Genomic DNA, 20,427 nt, shown 5'->3' with positions numbered 1-20,427 from the left:
TGGGCTGGCACTACCAGAAGACCTTGGTAGTACAGCAGTCGAGTGGAAATATTTAAAGATATCCCAAAACATCTTTTGGACCTTAGGTCCAATTACGGAGATTTGGTTGTCCTTCTGAGAAGGAATAAAATCATCTTCAGGTGGGAATTTCCCCAAGGCCTATCCTTCAGTTTTAAAGGAAGGAAAATAAAAATAAGATCAGTAGAGGATAAAGAAAAGTTTCTGAATAACTACGAAGAAGACCTGCAGAAGGAACTTGGAAAAGAGCCAGGAGCATCGGACAGAAGATGGCAGATGAAGGTGATGGACTACATGGAACTGGCAGAAATGACTGGCAGAATCCGAGACCAGGGAGAAGAGTTGGTGGAAGAAGATTGGAAGAAATTTAAAGTTTATTTACAGAAACATTGTAAAATTAAGGAATGTTAGAAGGATGTTGGAATGAAGATATGTGGCTTTAGCAGAAATGTTATAAAGGATTAAGTAAAAATAGATTGTTAATTGGTGAAAAGAGGGAAAGTAAAGTTACATTATATTAAGATAAATTATAGGACAAAAATTGGGAAAGATGGAAAGGATTTGCTGAAATAGCTAACTGAACTAGAATACAAAAAAGGGAGGTGTGAGGAGGTCAAGGAAACAAGCAAATGAAAGATAAGTAATGGGAAGGTTCGTTGTGTTTTTAATTGTTTCTATTTTTCTGTTTTTTCTTTCTTTTTCGTTTTTTTTTTCTTTTTTCTTATTGTACTGTTTTTGTTTAATTTGGTGTTTTCTCTTTTTTCTTTTCGTAACCTTTAAAATTTTAATAAATATTACTTAAAAAAACACAGAATGGATTCCGTTGGACTTCCGAGGTACCGCTGTATATAGCTCAGGAAGGCCATATGTTGTGATGAAGAAGATGGTGGTGATGAAGATTTGGGTTGTGCCCAATTGAGTTCCTCCACTGATGGAAGGCTCTTTGATCCAGTGGAAGCTTCTATGAGCCAAAAGGAGAGAGGAAGGCGATTTCTGCATAGTGCTCCTTTCTCTGTGCCACCTGCCATACTGTTCCCCAATCTTCTGGAGCGGATTTTGAGAGGGAACTGCAGAGGAAAGAGGTGGAAAGTGAAAATCACTTTCCAGTAACAGAAACCTCATCTGGGTTACAGAGCCAGTGAAGAGACCCAATTGGAAACAGCCTGATGATGGTGGTGATGTGTAATACAATTGTTTCAACTGATGCAATGTATAATACAATTGATTCAACTGGGCTTTATAGTTCTCTCTCTCTCTCTGTCTCTCTCTCTCATCCCCCTTTTAAATGTTTTTAAACACCTAGGCTTCTTCTTAACATTCCCTACAGCATTCTGAGGTTTCCCAGGGTCACTTCCACCCCTTCTCCTCCTCCCCTTCCTCCTCCTCCCCTCATTCCCCCTAAAAGAAGTAGTTGGCTAAGCATCAGAATCACAATTCTGACTACTTGAAACGATCCTTTGTGTTCCTCTCCTAAATTAACAACAGCTAGGCAAATCAGCCAGCTGTATTCCACTTTCTTTGCTGCAGTCGCCACCAAGATCCGCTTGAGAAACAGTTTGGTTAAAAAGAACAGCTGATAATATTTTGCGCTTCAGCATTGCCTTGCAGCGGAGCAGGAGTGTGTGTGTGTGTGTGTGTGTGTGTGTGTGTAAACGGCCACTCAAAACTGTTTGAACTATTGGTGATGTATACTTAAAAATTCAGTGAGTAAAGCTAGCAAACCTTATTAAAATATAGTGCAGTTGCTTTCAAAATGGATACTGTCTTGACTTGGCTATGTGACTAATTCAGAGCTACATAGGTAAAGGTAGCACGTTAGGGAAAAGGTTAAGCTAGTGGACATTTGATGTGGGTCACTTTCAAATGCACAGTGATCCATGTACTTTTTGAGATGATAAAATTCTGAGATGCAATTCTACCAGATGCTCTGAATGGTACAATCACCACCTGGCATTTTATTTTCATCCAGAATGTGGTATACCAAACCCAGAACCAAATTGATTCAGTTAGATCCAGACTTGGTAATACTTAAGAGTAGACCCACTGAAATAAATAGGGCTTCTACAGCTAAGGCTGCAGTCAAGAGTTGGCATGGTTAGGACTGCACTGTAAGTCCTGATGTTCCCAATATTATTTTCTGAAATTTTAAATATATACAAAATTGTGAATGCGTGAACTTTTTAATTTTAAAAGTTGCATATAAAAATAATTTGGAGCTATTTGCCCTTGTTCTTAAAAGCTGGTTTCCAAAGGCCATTGGGAGCAGTCCAGTGCCATTAAAATAATGGGAATGTTGCCATTGACTTCAGTGGGATGCATATCAAGCCCATTGTTAGGCCTCCGCCCCTCCCCCACCAAAGCCTTTCAGAGATGGGCTGGGAGGGGAGGGGGAGACTTCTACTTGTATTCAAGTATGTCTGACACAAAAAAGTGCGTCCTATTAGTCCATGGGAACCAGAAAGTGAAACTTGCCATAAACAAAAGGAGACTGACCTCTTAAGACTCATTGTCAAAACTGAATGGCAAGAGTAAATACAATTAGGCTTTTGGAATTCTGGGGGCTTCTGTCAACTTAGGTGATCTTAGGATTGGTGCAAAGCTGCTAGTGCCTTATAAATCAAAATATTTTACCAACCACCTTAAGGTGATAACCACCTAAGAGCCATGTTCTTGCAACTAAGCTAAGGGCAGAAAGTTGCATCGCTTTCCGAATTAGTGGCAGGCATGGGCTGCATGAATTAATTGGGAGATGGAGGACATACTGTAGAAATAATTGATTTTTTTAAATCTTTGCCCGTGTTCTTAGGGGGATTCAGTGCCTCAAGAGAAAGGACCATGGTATTCCCAAAATGTCTATGCGAGATACTGGAAGCATTACAACCAAGCCATGGAGTGGATGAGCAGGCACCGATATGCTTACAGGAAAGCCATGGAGTCCTTGTACAATCTGCCATTTCCTCCGTCTGAAAGTCTTCCCAGTGGACGCTACTCTGATTGGGATGAAGGGGAGCCCTTGAGGACCGGATCCTATTCTGCTTTCACACGAGGGAGCCAACCCAGGCTCCCTCCCGGGTCTCAACATGACCCTCGTAATGCCACAGGCAGAGGGGTCGTGGAAAGCGATTCCGAAACAGACACCGACTCCGAAGACGAAGCGGATATCGAATGTGACTTGAGCAACATGGAGATCACAGAAGAGCTCCGCCAGTATTTTGAGCAAACAGAGAAGCACCGGGAAGAGCTGCGTAAGTGCCTTCGACCATGTTCCCCATGTTATTAATACAGCTACTCCCTTCTCTCTTTCTTTGATCTATAACATTTATTTATTTATTTATTTATTTATTTATTTATTTATTTATTCAGTGATCAGTTTTTGGCTGCCTTTTAGGGCCAAGCCCTCACAAGCCAGCTTACGCACATACAAAATAGTAAAATGGCAATGTTTGATGAAAAATGCAAATCTCAATAAAATACCATGAAAAACAGCACTGGAAAGTAAATAACAACAAGATAACAATAAAGCGCTAGTAGCAGCTCAGCCCAGAATGATAACTTTTTTAAAAAAAAATATTTTTATTCAATTTCCAATATAAAATTTTAAACATACATTTTCAATATTGTCACAGATACATATTTTTGACTTCCTTCAGCTCATCCGCAAATCTTCCATTTCCAAATCTTCTATCCGCAATTCTAAATTTAACATTGCCTTTTATTTTAAATAAACCTATTCCCTTGTTCTCTTTTTTACAACGTTTCTAATACTTATTTCTTCACAAAGCTTCCTGTAAACCCACAAACGTTATTTGTACATCACATATGCTTTTCATATAGTCTACAAATTTACTCCAGTCCTCAGTAAACTTGTGATCTCGTCGGTTTCGAACCTTTCCTGTTAATTTGTCTAATTCTGCATAGTCCATAGTCCAGAATAATAACTTTAGTCCAGAATAATAACTTTTAAAGCAAATTGAGCAATTCAGTAGCAGGTTAAACACGTCCAAGGGGCATACTGTAAAAATCCCACCTCATCTGAGGAGCTTGGATCTCTCTGGTCCAAGGGTTCTAGCTCACTTAAGTTTTACTCAGAGTGCACCCACTGAAATGAATGGGCCTAATTTAATTGGTCTACTCTTAAGTACAAGTAATGTTGGATTCAAGCCCCAGATCGTGGTTATATCTACACCATACATTCAAAGTGCTCTCATAGTAGTTTTAACAGCCATTGGGTTGCGTTCAATGTAGCACTAAGGTGAATATTCTTCCCCCCCTTCTCCCCATGTGCGCACCCCTAAATCTGCTCTGTGTTTTCCCACAACCGCCGGGAGCCGTTAGTTGAATGCTGCCCATAGCATCCCCCAAAGAACCCTGGGAGTGGTCATTTGCTAAGAGTGCTGTGAGTTTTTCGGAGAACCTTCACAGAGTTGCAATTCCCATCTTTAAATGTGTCACGAGGATGTTGACCTATATCTGCAACACAAAGCTGCACCTTTTACATGCAGGGCAGGGCAGGGCATGTTAAAGGAGAGAGGCAGAGAGAGGCAGAACTGGCCTAGTGAGCTTTTCTGGGAGAAAAAACCCTGCCATTAAGAAATCCCACCCCTTCTTGAAGTCTTTGAACTAATGGCACTGGAATTCAGAACCTGAATTTGTGCACCTCTATCAGTCTACCACTAAAAGGAGCCCCCTGTTAGTTCATTTCTTTTTTTCTTGTTATGCCAGCCCACCATCTACCTTATGTCCTTTTGCTGCCTGCAGAACTGCTTCTTCAGTTTGTTTACCATGGCAGAAACATTCCTAGAATACCCTCTTCTTGGCTGAGCCTGAAAGCCATAGGGTGCTGTCAGTGTACTTTTTAATACAGAGGTACCTCGGGTTAAGTACTTAATTTGTCCCGGAGGTCCGTACTTAACCTGAAACTGTTCTTAACGTGAAGCACCACTTTAGCTAATGGGGCCTCCTGCAGCTGCCGCGCTGCCGGAGCACAATTTCTGTTCTCATCCTGAAGCAAAGTTCTTAACCCGAGGTAATATTTCTGGGTTAGCGGAGTCTGTAACCTGAAGCATATGTAACCTGAAGCGTATGTAACCCGAGGTACCACTGTACAGTGGTACCTCAGGTTACGAGCAGTCCTGCTTACGAACGCTTCGGGTTATGAACTCCACAGACCCGGAAGTAGGTGTTCCAGGTTGCAAACTTTGCCCCGGGATACGAACGCACTCTGCTTCTGGGGCCGCCGGAGGCCTATGTAGGGAATGCACGCCTCTGGTTAAGAATGGACTTCCGGAATGAATTAAGTTCATAACCTGAGGTACCACTGTATAGACATATGAATCTGGCACTTTTAAGGTTAAGTTGAGCAGATAGTTGGAGCAGCCCAATGGAAATTCCTGGCTGTGTTGTTGGAAGTCTGGAGGAAGCCCTGACGTAACCTATAATATGGATCAGCCATTTGCTTTTCTTTCTTTCTTCCTTTGGCTTGATTCCAGGACATCTTTAACCTCTGAGTACTGTAGGAAGTTGGCTTTCTCTCTTTCCAACCCTAACTATATTCCACTTTCATAATCAGAACTGTGCTGTATTTGGGGAGAGGAAGCCTTTAGACAAATCAGTAGCATCTTCTCTGTGTAATAGTTTGTTAAAATGCCTTGGGGTTAAAAGGGCTTTCGAGAGTTTTTTATTTTATTTGACTGGCGTAGTTTTACCATGTGAAGAGAATCATGATTCCCTTGTGCGTTTTATACTGAGGCATTCACAAAATGCAGCGCCTGTTTTCTAGGCTAACAAGAGTCCCTTGCTCAGCAGCCGTTTCAGCCACTAGAGTGTCTATTAAGAATAACAGCAGAGATGGAGCAGGAAGAGTGTCTTTCCAACTCTATTATACCCTGAGTGGTGCCCCCGCTCAGCCCCTTGAGACCTGGGTGTGTGGAAGAGATACACCAACACTGCCTTTAATTACATAGAGCTATTGATTTTGCAGAGTGCAGTTTTTTAAGCAGAACAAAATTTCAGGGCGGAATTTGATTAGGCCAAATGCGATAACCGCATTATCGTGCTTCATCTTTCATTCTCTGCAGAAAACCCCTCGTAATATATATTGATATTGACGGAACTGTAGACTGTTTAAAAAGAAGAAAGAAAAATGCCAGACATCATCACTGTAATCTACAGTTCTCCCATGCTCATTGGCTGGAGGAGGTGGCGGGGGGGGGGGAGATAGTCTGAAGCAGGGAACCTCCTGTGCTTGTAGAGGAATCCTTGCACATTTTATAACCCTGGAAAAGCTTCTAAAAAGGCAGGAAGCCTCTATGATCACAGGAGCCAAACTCAGAGAGAGTGATGAGAATGGCAACTGGGGGTGGAGCTTAATGCACCTGGCCGTGGAGCCCTTCCCCACTTCTTTACTTAACAATAAGAATGACTAAAGAGGGTATTTCTCTTTCCGTTTGTCCTGTTCTTTCAAGCCCTCAGCCTATTTTTCTCGGTCTCAATCCACAGTCTCTAGCCTCTTCACTCTGCATTCATTGATTTCTTTATTTTTTCATTATTTTTTATTAATTTTTAAACATATTAATTGTCATACATACCACAGAACTTCACATCTTATACAGTCTTTTTGGACTTCCATCAGCACCTCTGATGATCCCCCATTTTTATCATTTCTTCTGCATTTCTTAAATTTATATTGCCTTTAATTATCTTAACTAACATCTTCCTCTTTATCCAGTTATGCAATAATTCAAATTATTCACCTCACAAAACTTCTTGCAAACCTACAAATGTAATCTGGTCATCACAATTACTTTTCAAATAGTCCGTGAATTTACACCATTTTTCTGTGAGTCTCTGGTCCCGCCGGTTTCGAATTCTTCCTGTTAGTTTATCTAATTCTGCATAGTCCATCAATTTCATCCTCCAATCATTCATTGATTTTTAGTAGGACACTGGCACTGGCCTGGTTCAGCCAACCATGGTTTCCTCTTAAAAGAATGCACTTCTGCTTCTCAACTAAGCACAGTTCCTCACAGCATTAGAACTCAGAAATTTTAGTTCTAAGTGCAGTTAGGTGATGGTTATCAAACCATGGTTTGAAATCATAGTTTGTTAGCTAACTTCAGCTCCTACGTTTGGACACAGTGGAGAACTGTGCTTAGTTCGAAAGTTGACGTTGAAGCCTGTGGCAGGGCGGAGCTATCTATAATCCCAATGAGGGCAAATGCTGGGATGACTCTGGTCCTTTTGCATCCCTAAAATCTACCCCACCCTCTTTGTTCAACTTACCACTGCTCATTGCCCACTTTCCTAGTCATATATGCAAAGTGAGGGCAGTCCAGAAATTTTAAGGTGCTTTGACAGGTACTGAGGCCTGTGGACCTTGGCCTCATCACCCTGCAGCAAGACCTCCAGAACAAATCCAGAGTTGTGGACCTCGTTTGGGGTTTTCAGGAGACAGTGGGGGAGAACTATCTTCCAGATTAATTCCCAATCAATGTTAATTCTGACTGGGAGTGTGGTGGGTTTGCCCATTACTAGTGATGCATTATGACTTAATACATGGTTTGCTGTCTGTGCCCATGGAATGTTCTGGAAAATCCCAAGCAGTTGAGAGGTGTGGTCAAGACTGAATATAATCATTTAAAAAAAACTACTTCATATTCTTTGGAGTCAAGGGTAAGGAAAAAAGAACAATAATTGGCCTTAAAATATTTTTCATTCCTTCCTTCCTGCTTTCCGCCCTCACTCCAGGAACCTCTTCAGATTCTGACAGCCTGTGGGCTTCTTTACACTGCAGCCTCAGTTCTGTGCACTGCCTCGACTCCCAACTTTGACAGTGAAGCATTTTTTAAACTGGCAACTCCTGAAACCCTGTGCCTGATTTAGCACTCCAATAAGGATGTGTTGTGTCTCTCCCCCTCCCTCCACCAAACCCACTCTTTTTTCTCTCTCCCTCTCTCTTCAAACAGCTTTTCTTTTCTTTCTTTGAATTCTTCTCAAGTGCTCTCCAACCCTTTGTAATTCACATCATGTGCTAGGCTCCTAGATGGCCCCCAAACTAGCTGTGCTAACCGTGCTTAGCTGAGCTTTTACAATATGCCAAGTTATTTACATCATTGCGCTGTAGAGAGTCATATACCGCAGGCAAAGTGTGGAAACAACTGTTAGAAAGCTACAAAATGATTCCTTCCCAGCAGACCTCATCCATTTGCTTCTTCTTGTTGTTGTTTTTCCAGTAAGGAAATAAGGCTGCAGTTTTGCACACACTTACCTGGGAGTAATCCCAGTAGAATTCAGTAGGATTTTGAAGTAGACGATGTACATAGCATTGCAGTATAAGACTTTACATCCCGTGATTCTCCCTCCCACCACCGTATTCAAAATTATTTAATAGCTTACATTATTGCTTTAAATTGGCAACTCTTTCTCATTGTTCCTTGCAGAACTGGTAATTCTAACCTGCAGGAGACTTTTTGTGGTTGTGTTTAAATGACTTCCCAGAGGCTGTTTATGAAGAGCATGAAGTCATTTTTCCGGGTTATTGCACCTGTCAGATGTATCCAGCATTCTGTTGTGAAGCTATTCAGAAATGCTGGTTATAAAGAACACGAGACAGCAAAATAGCCCTCTTAGATTTGCCGAGAAGTTCTTAAAACTGAAAGGAATATAAAACACTGGCAGAAGCTTGCAGAGTTCTCTAATGATGGGTGGCCTCACTTTCAACACGTCCATGCTCAACCTAAGAATTTTCTTTGCCTTTGATTTTTCTGCATATTAAATCAAGCAAGATTAGAATCAAAAACATAATAGAAGGCTGCTTATTTGCTGAACAGAAGACCTGAGGCTCCCCTGCTCCATTGCAGTAAGGTAAAGGTAAAGGGACCCCTGACCATTAGGTCCAGTCGTGGCCGACTCTGGGGTTGTGGCGCTCATCTCGCTTTACTACCCGAGGGAGCCGGCGTACAGCTTCCGGGTCATGTGGCCAGCATGACTAAGCCGCTTCTGGCGAACCAGAGCAGCGCACGAAAACGCTGTTTACCTTCCCACCGGAGCGGTACCTATTTATCTACTTGACGTGCTTTCAAACTGCTGGGTTGTCAGGAGCTGGGACCGAGCAACGGGTCCCCCCATTGCGGGGATTTGAACCCCCGACCTTCTGATTGGCAAGTCCTAGGCTCTGTGGTTTAACCCTTTTTAGTACAGCAGCACCTCGCAGTGCGAATGGGGCTAACAATTAGGTATCATTTGCTGCTGCTGCTGCTGCTGCTGCTGCTGCTGCTGCTGCTGCTGCTGCTGCTGCTGCTGCTACATAAGGACTTTTTCATTGTGTTCCTTTCTGGAGCAACTGTAGGTTGCAGGACAACTGAGCCCTGCAGTATATCCAATCTGATCCTTGTCTTGCCTTGTGTCCAGGCTGAACCTGGCTTTGTCTTGCACCCGAGTTGGGCTTTGCCTTGCCTCACCATATCACACAGTGGGATACCCAGAAAGTTTTTGCAAATCATGTTGCCTTTCTTTAGTGCATAGCGCTGTGGCATTTGTTATTGATCTTCTCAGTATTTTTTCTACCCATAACTTCTGCCAATGTGGGTATCTGCTTTAAAAAAAGAAGTAAATAAAATTTGCACATGACTTTTTGCTACGAAAGCCATTGAACAACTACAGGAGGGAGGGCATTAATGGCAAGAGATAGTTTGCCAGGAAATTCACCATGCTTTCTTTATTTTAAGTAAGGAAATAGCATGGCCCCAAATACTGTGTTGGGCTCAGGCTACCAAATTAATGTAAGAGACAGCGAACAAATTCCACTGGTTGTGCTTTGCGGAGCTGAGATACATGTAAGCGTCATTTCTGAAACAAGCAAAAACGTAATTTAAACAGGTTGGCAAATGGCTGGGGCAGATGCTATATTTAGGGACTGAGGGGGGCTTCATGTTGATGGCTCCTTGCAGAGAGCAGTAGACAATTCTCCTCAGGATTCTGGACTTTCCCACCATCAGTGTCTTTTCTAAGCTTGGCCTTTTTATGGATTTGCTCTGCTAGTGTCTGCAGCTGCCTTAAGGGCCTCCTGTAATTTTTCTTCCATCTTCCTTCAGGGGAGCCTGTAAGAACAGCTGTTGGCGAGGGGAGCAAGTGATATTACTGCCAGGAGCACCTCTCAGGAAAAGTCATTCCCTCCCTCTGAGATTTCTTGTCAGAGCTCCACTCTTGTCCGGAACCTTGAAATCCTGTTTCTGTTTCCTGCGCTTTCTCTTTTCCCAGGAAAGTCCAGCTTTCTCCCAGCTAGCTGCTGATTTTACTGTGGTTTGGTTTTTATGAGAGGAAGATCGAACTGCACTCTGTTTGGTCCAAACATTTAAGATCCTAGATTAGATTATATCAATTGCCTGTTTCTCATTTGTTGCTTCGTATCATGAGACATTTTATGCTTCCTTTTCTTTTATAGTCATGTATTGCCTTTATTAAAAATGGAGCTAAAAAGCATGGAAATGATAGATTCCTTGAAAAAGGAGAAGAAATAAAGAGGCAGATAACAGGCCTCATCAGATGGGCAGGGTGTAAATAAATTATTATTATTATTATTATTATTATTATTATTATTATTATTATTCACCACTATCCCCTTCCCGAGACCTGGTGGCCTAACAATTTTTACAAGATGTGGAAGAATACCTCCTTATGTTTTTATCTCATTCACACATTTATTTTGAAAAAAAATTGTGTCTGAGAGTGAGTAAGCAAGAGAGATTCTACATTTTAATGTTAAATATTTTAATCATAGAATTGTAGAGTTGGAAGGGACCCTGAGGGCCATCTAGTCCAACCCCCTGCAATGCAGGAATATGCAGCCATCCCATAACGGGGATCGAACCTGCAACCTTGGCATAATCAGCCCCATGCTCTAACCAACTGAGCTATCCATGCACTGATGTTAGCATATATATTTAATGTTAATGTTTAATATCTCCCTAATGTTAGATTTCCCTAATGTTGTATATCTAATGCCCCCACTATTAGGTGATGCTGTCACAATGCCACCCAGGGGATCCGATTGTGTAGCAAAATGTGCTTCTGCACTAGACCACAGTCCAAATTCTGGAAGCCTGCTATATATAATCCAGAAATTAAGCATTTGGATGTTACAGTGACATTTCAGATTCCAGGAGAGACAAGTGGGAGGCAACAGCAGTCTTCAAAAGCCAGATCCTGGATTCCAGTCAAGTTTAAATTAGAATCTGTTCTAAGAAGAACCAGATTAACATGCCAGTTTACTTTAACCAAAATGTTAAGTTTATTCACAGAACAAATGGAACGTAGAATTTCACTCCAAAAATAAACAGAGAAAATGTGAATTCTGACTTCTAATGCTTGTGTTAACTGATTAGAGAGGCAGTTAATTAAACTCTACACCAAAATATCCTCAGCACCAGGCAGCAGGTTTGAGTTAGAAATAAAAAGTCCCCCCTCTGTCCCCTGGGCAGAAGATGAAACATGGAACTAGGAAGCAGGGCTTTTCTAGTTTGTAACCTTAGCATAAACTTTGCTGTTTATTTATAGGAACTTGTCTGCAGAACTGATGCATGCATGAATGAATAAAATCTTTATTGCTAAAAACTATAAGCCGTCACAATGCGTAGAATACAAATAATTAATTTAAAACTGAACAGCAACAACAGCAAAGCAAACATACAAAAATGCAAAGATCACACCTTGCATCCCCTGCTGTCACACCAAGATTAACCATTGGATACAACATTTTGCATGCACACACAGACAGAGAAGGTTAGGGATCTGGGCGAAACAGAGGCTGGATACAGACTTTTAGTTATCTGCCGTTTTGTACAAGATAACCTGTTGAATCCCTATCTTTCTGCAACAGATGTTGCCCAGTGGCTCAGTCCCATGCCACTCTTAAATGAGTTTAAAATTTGAATCATGCTCTCACTGAAACTTCTCCCATGATCTGCCCATCCCATGTGATTAAACCACATCAGATCTTGCCAGCTATTAGCTAAATCAGTTTTGAAGGTAGAAGTCATCAGAAATATGTGACAATCTGCCACTTTATAGTAGGGACACGGGTGGTGCTGTGGGTTAAACCACAGAGCCTAGGACTTGCCAATCAGAAGGTTGGTGGTTCGAATCCTCACGACGAGCTGAGCTCCGTTGCTCAGTCCCAGCTCCTGCCAACCTAGCAGTTCAAAAGCACGAAGTGCAAGTAGATAAATAGGTACCTCTCCGGTGGGAAGGTAAACAGTGTTACAGTGTGTTGCTCTGGTTCGCCAGAAGTGGCTTAGCCACATGACCCGGAAGCTGTACACCAGCTCCCTCGGCCAATAAAGCGAGATGAGCGACGCAACCCCAGAGTCGGCCACGACTGGACCTAATGGTCAGGGGTCCCTTTACCTTTACCCTGACCATTAGGTCCAGTCGTGAATGCAGGGCTCATCTTGCTCTATAGGCCGAGGGAGCCGGCGTTTGTCCACAGACAACTTCTGGGTCATGTGCTTCTGGGTCAGAAGCAGCATGACTAAGCCGCTTCTGGCAAACCAGAGCAGCACACGGAAATGCTGTTTACCTTCCCACCGGAGCGGTACCTATTTATCTCCTTGCCCTTGACGTGCTGTCGAACTGCTAGGTGGGCAGGAGCTGGGACCAAGCCACAGGAGCTCACCCCGTCACTGGGATTCAAACCACCAACCTTCCAGTCAGCAAGCCCTAAGCTCTGTGGTTTAGACCACAGCGCTACCTGCTAGTATTATAGCAATAAGCCCCATATTTGCTAGCTTTTTGATCTCACCCTTCTTTTAAGGAAATGATACAACACACATTGTTTGTGCCCCTCTATTTCATTTTCACAATAGTCAACTAAAGCAAGCTGAGTCCAAGGTCACCTGGTGTACATTATGGCTGTGTGGGGAACTGGACCTTGGGCCATACATAGTCCAACATCTGTCCATGCATATATTCAGTTACAAATGTCACTATGATTGCTGCTTTCCTCTCCAGTGAAAATGGCTCTTTCCTTGCAGAAGAGACAGCAAGGTGCATTTGAGACAGGAAGCTGCCTGATCTTCCCCAAATCAGATTTATTTTGCGAGTGTGTGTTTACTTCTCCAAAGAGAGCTGTTACATTTGTTCCTCGCTACCATAACTTTGCCCTTCAACTTTTGCCTTCAGTCCCTTGCCAAGTTTAATGTACTTTCTGAATGTAGCTAATTGTTTTAGAATGCTGCAGCGTGTCGCAAAATACAATTAGAAACCAATCTTAAACTGCAGATTTGAACGGAGTTTTTGTACTGGATTAAATAGCGCCGGTAATGGATATTATGATGTTTATCTAATTCTGTCAAACGTTGTAGTTTGAGGTTTATTAGGAAATGTGTTCCAGATGATTCAGAGCTGCCTTGCCACAGGCATCTGAGGACTTTTGCTCCATATTGAGATTGATGGGGAAGCAGGAGGGGAAGAATACACACACACACACACACACACACACACACACAGAAAGAGGAGAAAACACCTGTTCCTTCTGTAGTCCAGTCAGTTTGTAGCTGAGCCAAAAGTTTAAGGGCTAGTGTACAAGTTTCTGTTTCTACATAAAGACGGCTCCTAGCCATAGCATCGAGAGTGGCTTGTCACTTTGTTCGACACTCTACATCTGGATGTGGGAAATGGCTGCCATTTCAGATTGTGTTTTAGGAAAAGGTGTTCCATTCCCACCACCACAGCTGTGTGTTTCAACATTCTCCGGACTCAAGGTGTTCCACTTAGCAGGGGAGCAAAGGAGACAGGATAAGTTGTCCTTCAGCCGTAGCTGCTGGCGCCAAACTGAGCAGCCTCTACTCCCCTTACCTAGCATGTTATGAGATCTTTGAACCAGAGCATATGACAAGTATGGCATCTTTGGCAAAGGTACAGCTTAAGGATGGGAGGCGTCACTTTGCCAGGCAAATAATTGCACTTTCAATACTGGGTGTCAGGGAACTGTCATCTGAGACGAAGGAGGTGAAAGGGCTCATGGAGGGTGAGAGAGACCACTCAGCGGAGGAGGGGACCAGCAGGGGGAGAAGTGGAGTTCCAAGGGAAAGTGAGTCGGAGGGAGAGCTCAGAGATACTTCAAGCGAGAACAGTGGGGGGGTTTCAGGACCTCCCGTAGGAACACCCACTCCTCGGCGGAAACTGTCACGCCGAGAGTCCAGAAGACGTGTTTCCGTTAAGGAGCTTTTATGCTGGAAGAAGTTCCGTAAACGCCCACTGTCCGATTCAACGAGCGATTGATGGAGCCACGCTTAAGGAGCTCCATCACAGACAGAGGTTTGGGAACTTAGCCAAACTCTGAGGGATCAGGATTTTACGCACAAGCAGCTCATCATCCCATCACAGCAATCGGACAGTCCCTGAAAGCAGCTTGTGCAGAGAGGCATCATGAGCAACCCAGCCGGAACCGGAGGAGCAGCAGGAGCTGGAGAAGGTCCAACTCTGGAAGAAAGGTACAGAGTGTTGGAACTCCAGCTAGCAATGCAAACGGCGAGGCTAGAAGAAAGGAGGGCGCAGGATGCAGAAAAGGCAAAAGGCGCTACACTAGCAAGAAAGATGCCAGGAATGGTGCAGAAGTTTGGGGGGGACCCCAGGAACTACCAAGCCTTTAGGACAGAGATGCAGTATGCTCTTGAACTGCAGTTTAATGACTTTCCCGATGAGGCATCGCGAGTGGCGTTTGTGATTGGCCATCTCGAAGGAGGGGCGAGAGACTGGGTCAGGCCCCTGATGGCAGGGAATAGTGACATGCTGAAGGACGCGAGGAAGTTTTTTCGCGCCATGGATTTGATGTTTTCCAGCGAGATTGAACAGGGACTGGTACGCAGACAATTGATGGCTTGCAAACAGGGGAGCCGATCGGTTCGTGAGTACTGGACTGAGTTTACAATGTTGATACATAGATTGGGGTGGGACCTATCGGCGGAACCCATTCAAATGCTATTTGAAGAGGGGCTTTCTTCGGCGGTGAAAGACGAACTTTCCCGGGCGCCCAGGGCGGAGTCTATGGACCAGCTGACCAAATCAGCGCTGACCATTGGAGCGCGCCAGGAGGCAAGAGCCTTGGAGAAGCGGGAGGGGAAAGGAGAGCGTTGGAGGGATTTCCGCATTCCAGAGATTCCAGAGCCAAGTTTCCCGCCCGGAGAGCCGATGGAAGTTGGAACAGCGCGCGCGCGCGCAGTTTCAAATCCCAGTGAAGGGAGGAAGAAGGAGGGAAAGAGCGCCAAGAAATGTTACCTCTGCCAGCAGCCAGGTCACTTTGCCAGAGTCTGCCCGCAAAGAAAGGAATGGCAAGGGATGGCGGGGGCTGTTGGGGGGAAGGAGGAGGAAGTCCAGGAGCCAGTAAAAGCCAACGCCTGTCTGCCTCTGTCAGGGCACTGCAGACAGGCCAAGGAGCAGTAAAAGTGCCCACTCCGGAACCTCCAAGACCAGCCCTAGTAATAGAGGTGTTGCTAGAGCTGGCAAACGGATACCCACTAAAGACCAAGGCGCTGTTAGACTCAGGCAGCTCCTGTAATTTTATGAGCAAGGAGTTTGCAGCGGAACACCAGATACAGACACTCCCTTTAAGCAACCCCCTGCAGGTCACCACGATCGATGGGAGGGAGCTGTTGGGGGGAGAAGTTAGCCTACAGACCGTCCCAATGGTTATGAGGGTGGCAAGGCACACCGAAAGGATAGCGTTCAATGTAGCCACCCTGGGAGGGGCGCCAGTCATTTTGGGAATGAGCTGGCTAGCGTTGCATGACCCGCTAGTGGGCTGGCATCAGAGAGTGGTGTCCTTTGGGTCAGGACATTGCCTGGAACACTGCAAAGAGGGAAAGGTGCCAGAAGGGGCAAAAGCCTCCATAGCAGGGACGGAAGTGGCGAACAAAGGGAAGGTGCCCAAACAATACGCTGACCTGAGCAAGGTCTTCAGCGAAAGGGAAGCAGATAAACTACCACCGCATAGAGACTTTGACTGCCAGATTAACCTGGTCCCTGGGGCCCAGCTCCCCGTGGGCAAGCTGTACGCCATGTCAGACAGGGAAATGCAGGAGTTGAGGGAGTTTATTGACAAAAACCTGAAGAGAGGTTTCATCAGAGAGTCCAGAGCGGTGGGGGGCAGTCCAGTGTTTTTTGTGGACAAAAAAAACACGGATAAACCGAGATTGGTCGTGGACTACCGGGCCCTGAATGCCGTGTCAGAACCAGTGACTTTCCCCATGCCCAGGATTGATGACATTTTGACCAGGGTGAGGAAGGGAAAGATATTCACGAAACTGGACTTGAGAGGAGCGTACAACCTGATACGAATAAAGAAGGGGGATGAATGGAAGACAACGATGTTCACCCCCCTAGGGGCTTTCGAATATCTCGTTATGCCATTCGGATTGCAATCAGGCTCCGCCTGTTTTCAATCGCTCATGAACCATGTACTGGGACCTTTGCTCTACAAGAATTGCGTGGCATTCCTCGATGACGTGCTGATATATTCGGAGAATGAGGAGCAGCATGTGAAGGATGTCAGGGAAGTGCTGAGCCAGCTGCAAGCAAACCAGTTGTGGGTGAAATTGGAGAAGTGTCAGTTCCACACCAAGGAGGTGGAATTCCTGGGGTACCGCTTATCAGACAAGGGATTAGCCATGGATCCAGGCAAGGTCCAGGCGGTGCTGGAATGGAAGACACCGAAAACCAAAAAAGATGTGCAAAGGTTCTTAGGGTTTGGGAACTTTTACCGTAAATTCATCAAGAACTTTGCCCACTTAACGGCTCCCATCACGGACTGTCTAAGCAGCAAGAAGAAATTCGTTTGGACGGCAGAGGCGGAGCATGCTTTTGAGGAATTGAAAAAGGCATTCGCTTCGGAAGAACAGCTCCTGCATGTGGATTTACAAAAACCCATGAGAGTGGAAACTGATGCCTCAGACCGGGCGGTGGGGGCAGTGCTGCTTCAGCCAGGGAGCAATAAGTCGGAATGGAGACCGTGTGCCTTCTTTTCGCGTAAGCTGAACAAATCCGAGAGGAACTACACGGTATATGACCGAGAACTACTCGCCATTCACGAAGCGTTCCGGAGATGGAGACACTTACTAATTGGCGCACAGCATAAGGTGCAAGTGTGTACGGACCACAAGAATTTGGAGTATTGGAGAACAGCACGAGTGCTCAACCAACGACAAGTGAGATGGGCCCAGGAGTTCTCCAAATTCCATTTTGAAATCTGCTACGTGCCAGGTCCAGAAAACATCAGAGCGGACGCTCTCTCTCGCAAACCTGAATATTTGGAGGGGGAGGGAGCGCCAGAAGAGAGACATATTATCCCAGAGGACCACTGGGTGTGTGGTGCGGCCTGGGTGGGGCAAAGAGAACTGGTAGAGGGGACGGTAAATGATGAGTACGCCCAGGATAAGCTCAGAGGTTTAAGGAGAGAGGGAGAAGACCCCGGAGGTTTTGAAGAAAGAAACGGGGCATTGTATTACAAAGGGGCACTATATATACCCGAAGGGGAATTGAGGGGGAGAGTACTCAAACAGTTGCACGACAATCCCACAGCGGGGCATTTTGGGCAACACAAGACCATGTGGTTGGTGACCAGGGAGTTTTGGTGGCCCAAGGTGAGGGAGGATGTACGGGAGTATGTGAGAAGGTGTGACCAATGCCAGAGAGCCAAAGGAGAAAGGCGGGCACCAGCGGGTTTATTAGAACCGTTACCCACACCAGAACGACCGTGGGAGGCGGTGTCGATAGATTTTATGACTGATCTGCCCAAATCCCAGGGGAAAACCGCCATACTAGTCGTAGTAGACCAGTTAACTAAGATGGGTCACTTTGTAGCTTGCTCACATGCAGTCACGGCGGAAGAGACAGCGAAATTGTTTGTAGAACATATTTTTAGGCTGCATGGCGCCCCCTTGAGGCTGGTGTCCGACAGAGGGAAACAGTTCACGTCCAGATTCTGGAGGAAGCTTATGAGCTTGTTGCACGTAGAGGTCAACTTTTCGACTGCCAGGCACCCTGAGACCAATGGGCAGGCGGAGAGGGCAAACGGTATCCTTCAACAATACCTGAGGTGCTATGTCAATGACAGAGAAAACGATTGGGTCGAAAAGTTGGCACTAGCGGAATTTGCTTACAATAATGCAGAGAATGTGTCCACCGGGATGAGCCCATTTTTGGCTAATTATGGGTGCCACCCCAGGGCGTTTCCAGGGGAAGGAGGAGAGAGATGGAGTGTTCCGGCCGCTGAACTTTTTGTAGAAGAAATGGAAGCGATCCATCGTCAACTCCAACACAACTTAGAAAGGGCCAAAGAAGAATATAAGAGGCAGGCAGACAAGAGCAGAAGGGAAGGTGAAACAATTAGGGTGGGGAGTCGGGTCTGGCTATCAACCCAAGGGTTGCCGTACAAGGGGGGTTGCAAGAAATTGAGACCCAAAAGATTGGGACCATTTGAGGTCATCCAACAGATCAACCCAGTGGCTTTCAGACTCCGGTTACCGAACCACATGAAACTGCACCCAGTATTCCACAGGTCATTACTGTCACCATACAGGGGGGAAGGTGAAGGGGTATCCACACGGGGGCCAGCCATAGAAGAAAGGGAAAGCCGCAACTATGTGGCGGAAATCATCGACTCCAGGTGGAAGGGGAATCAGGTGGAGTATTTGGTCGCGTGGGAAGGGGAACCAGAGTCAGAAAACACCTGGGTGAAGGCAGAGGAGGTCCATGACGAGGTCTTGATCGAAACGTTCCACCAAAGGTTCCCCAGGAAACCTCAGCCAGTAGCGAGGTTCCGGAGGGAGTACTTTGGCACCACCGACGATGAGGAGGAACTGGAGGGATTCAGGGAATCGGAGTTGGAAGGAGGTACCGACTCCGAGGAGGAGGAGTACTTGGAGACCGGGAACAGCAAAAGGTGGAGGGAAGTGTTCGAAACTTCGGAAGATGAGGGAGGTTCCTTCAGGGGTTTTGCTCCCTCGCCTCCCGCAGAGGAGGGGAGGGAAGGGGGTGAAGGGGGCCCTGGAGGGGAGGTGGATGTCAGGGAACTGTCATCTGAGACGAAGGAGGTGAAAGGGCTCATGGAGGGTGAGAGAGACCACTCAGCGGAGGAGGGGACCAGCAGGGGGAGAAGTGGAGTTCCAAGGGAAAGTGAGTCGGAGGGAGAGCTCAGAGATACTTCAAGCGAGAACAGTGGGGGGGTTTCAGGACCTCCCGTAGGAACACCCACTCCTCGGCGGAAACTGTCACGCCGAGAGTCCAGAAGACGTGTTTCCGTTAAGGAGCTTTTATGCTGGAAGAAGTTCCGTAAACGCCCACTGTCCGATTCAACGAGCGATTGATGGAGCCACGCTTAAGGAGCTCCATCACAGACAGAGGTTTGGGAACTTAGCCAAACTCTGAGGGATCAGGATTTTACGCACAAGCAGCTCATCATCCCATCACACTGGGCTTCTGCTCTGACATGCCGTCATCACCTCTGCTACTGGAGGCAATTTCTGGAGGCTATAGAGGCTACAGAGCAGCTGAGATGGACCAGTCCATGGTCTTGGGGGAGAGGGGGGAGGACATCAGGGTAAAGACCTGTTGCAATCCATCATTTTGTCCCATCAGCGGCTAACCAAGGCATTCTGTTTTTAGGCTGGACCCTAGGTAAAGGTAAAGGGACCTCTGACCATTAGGTCCAGTCGTGACCGACTCTGGGGTTGCGGCGCTCATCTCGCTTTATTGGCTGAGGGAGCTGGCGTACAGGTTCCAGGTCATGTGGCTAACCCGCTTCTGGCGAACCAGAGCAGCGCACGGTAACGCCTTTTACCTTCCCGCCAGAGTGGTACCTATTTATCTACTTGCACTTTGGCGTGCTTTCGAACTGCTAAGTTGGCAGGAGCAGGCACCAAGCAACGGGAGCTCACCCCGTCGTGGGGATTTGAACCGCCGATCTTCTGATTGGCAAGTCCTAGGCTCTGTGGTTTAACCCACAGCGCCACCCACGTCCCAAGTCTGTACCCTACTAAGAGACTACATGGTGCCCTCAAGGTATCACCAGACTACAACTCCCAACATCTCTGACCAAGGCTCATGCTGACTGAAGCTGATGGCAGTTGGAGAAACATCTGGAGGGCATGCTGTTGGCTCCCCCCTATACTAAATGAACGAAGCTGTATGAGCTTTGCTCCCTTTATTGTTTTATTTATTTATTTACGGCTATTAGCCCATAAAATATGTACAAACATAAAAACACAGGGACATAAAAACAGATATATCCGACACAGAAGGTGAACACCACGATGCAAGGGTGGGTCATTGAGCAGAGCCAAGTGACGGCTTGGGGCCAGGAGAGCTCCAAGGGATGGATCACAGAAAAGGAAAACTAAAGACGAACTCCGACATGCA

The 20,427-nt window shown here is 45.7% G+C and overlaps 1 protein-coding gene across 2 annotated transcripts in view; it reads left to right on the top strand.

The window, feature by feature from the left end:
* Positions 1-20,427, top strand: part of GEMIN8 (gem nuclear organelle associated protein 8) — a 48,094-nt gene that overhangs the window by 9,781 nt on the left and 17,886 nt on the right. For both annotated transcript variants that reach the window (XM_083612201.1, XM_083612202.1), the window contains one exon: positions 2,825-3,263. In XM_083612201.1, the coding sequence (XP_083468327.1) occupies positions 2,825-3,263 (439 nt within the window). The remainder of the gene's footprint in view (positions 1-2,824; positions 3,264-20,427) is intronic.

Source organism: Podarcis filfolensis (assembly GCF_964270895.1).
Source record: "Podarcis filfolensis genome assembly, chromosome: 4".
Lineage (NCBI taxonomy): Eukaryota > Metazoa > Chordata > Lepidosauria > Squamata > Lacertidae > Podarcis > Podarcis filfolensis.
The sequence above is the reverse complement of the archived record's forward strand: the minus strand, read 5'-3'. Positions and strand labels throughout refer to the sequence as shown.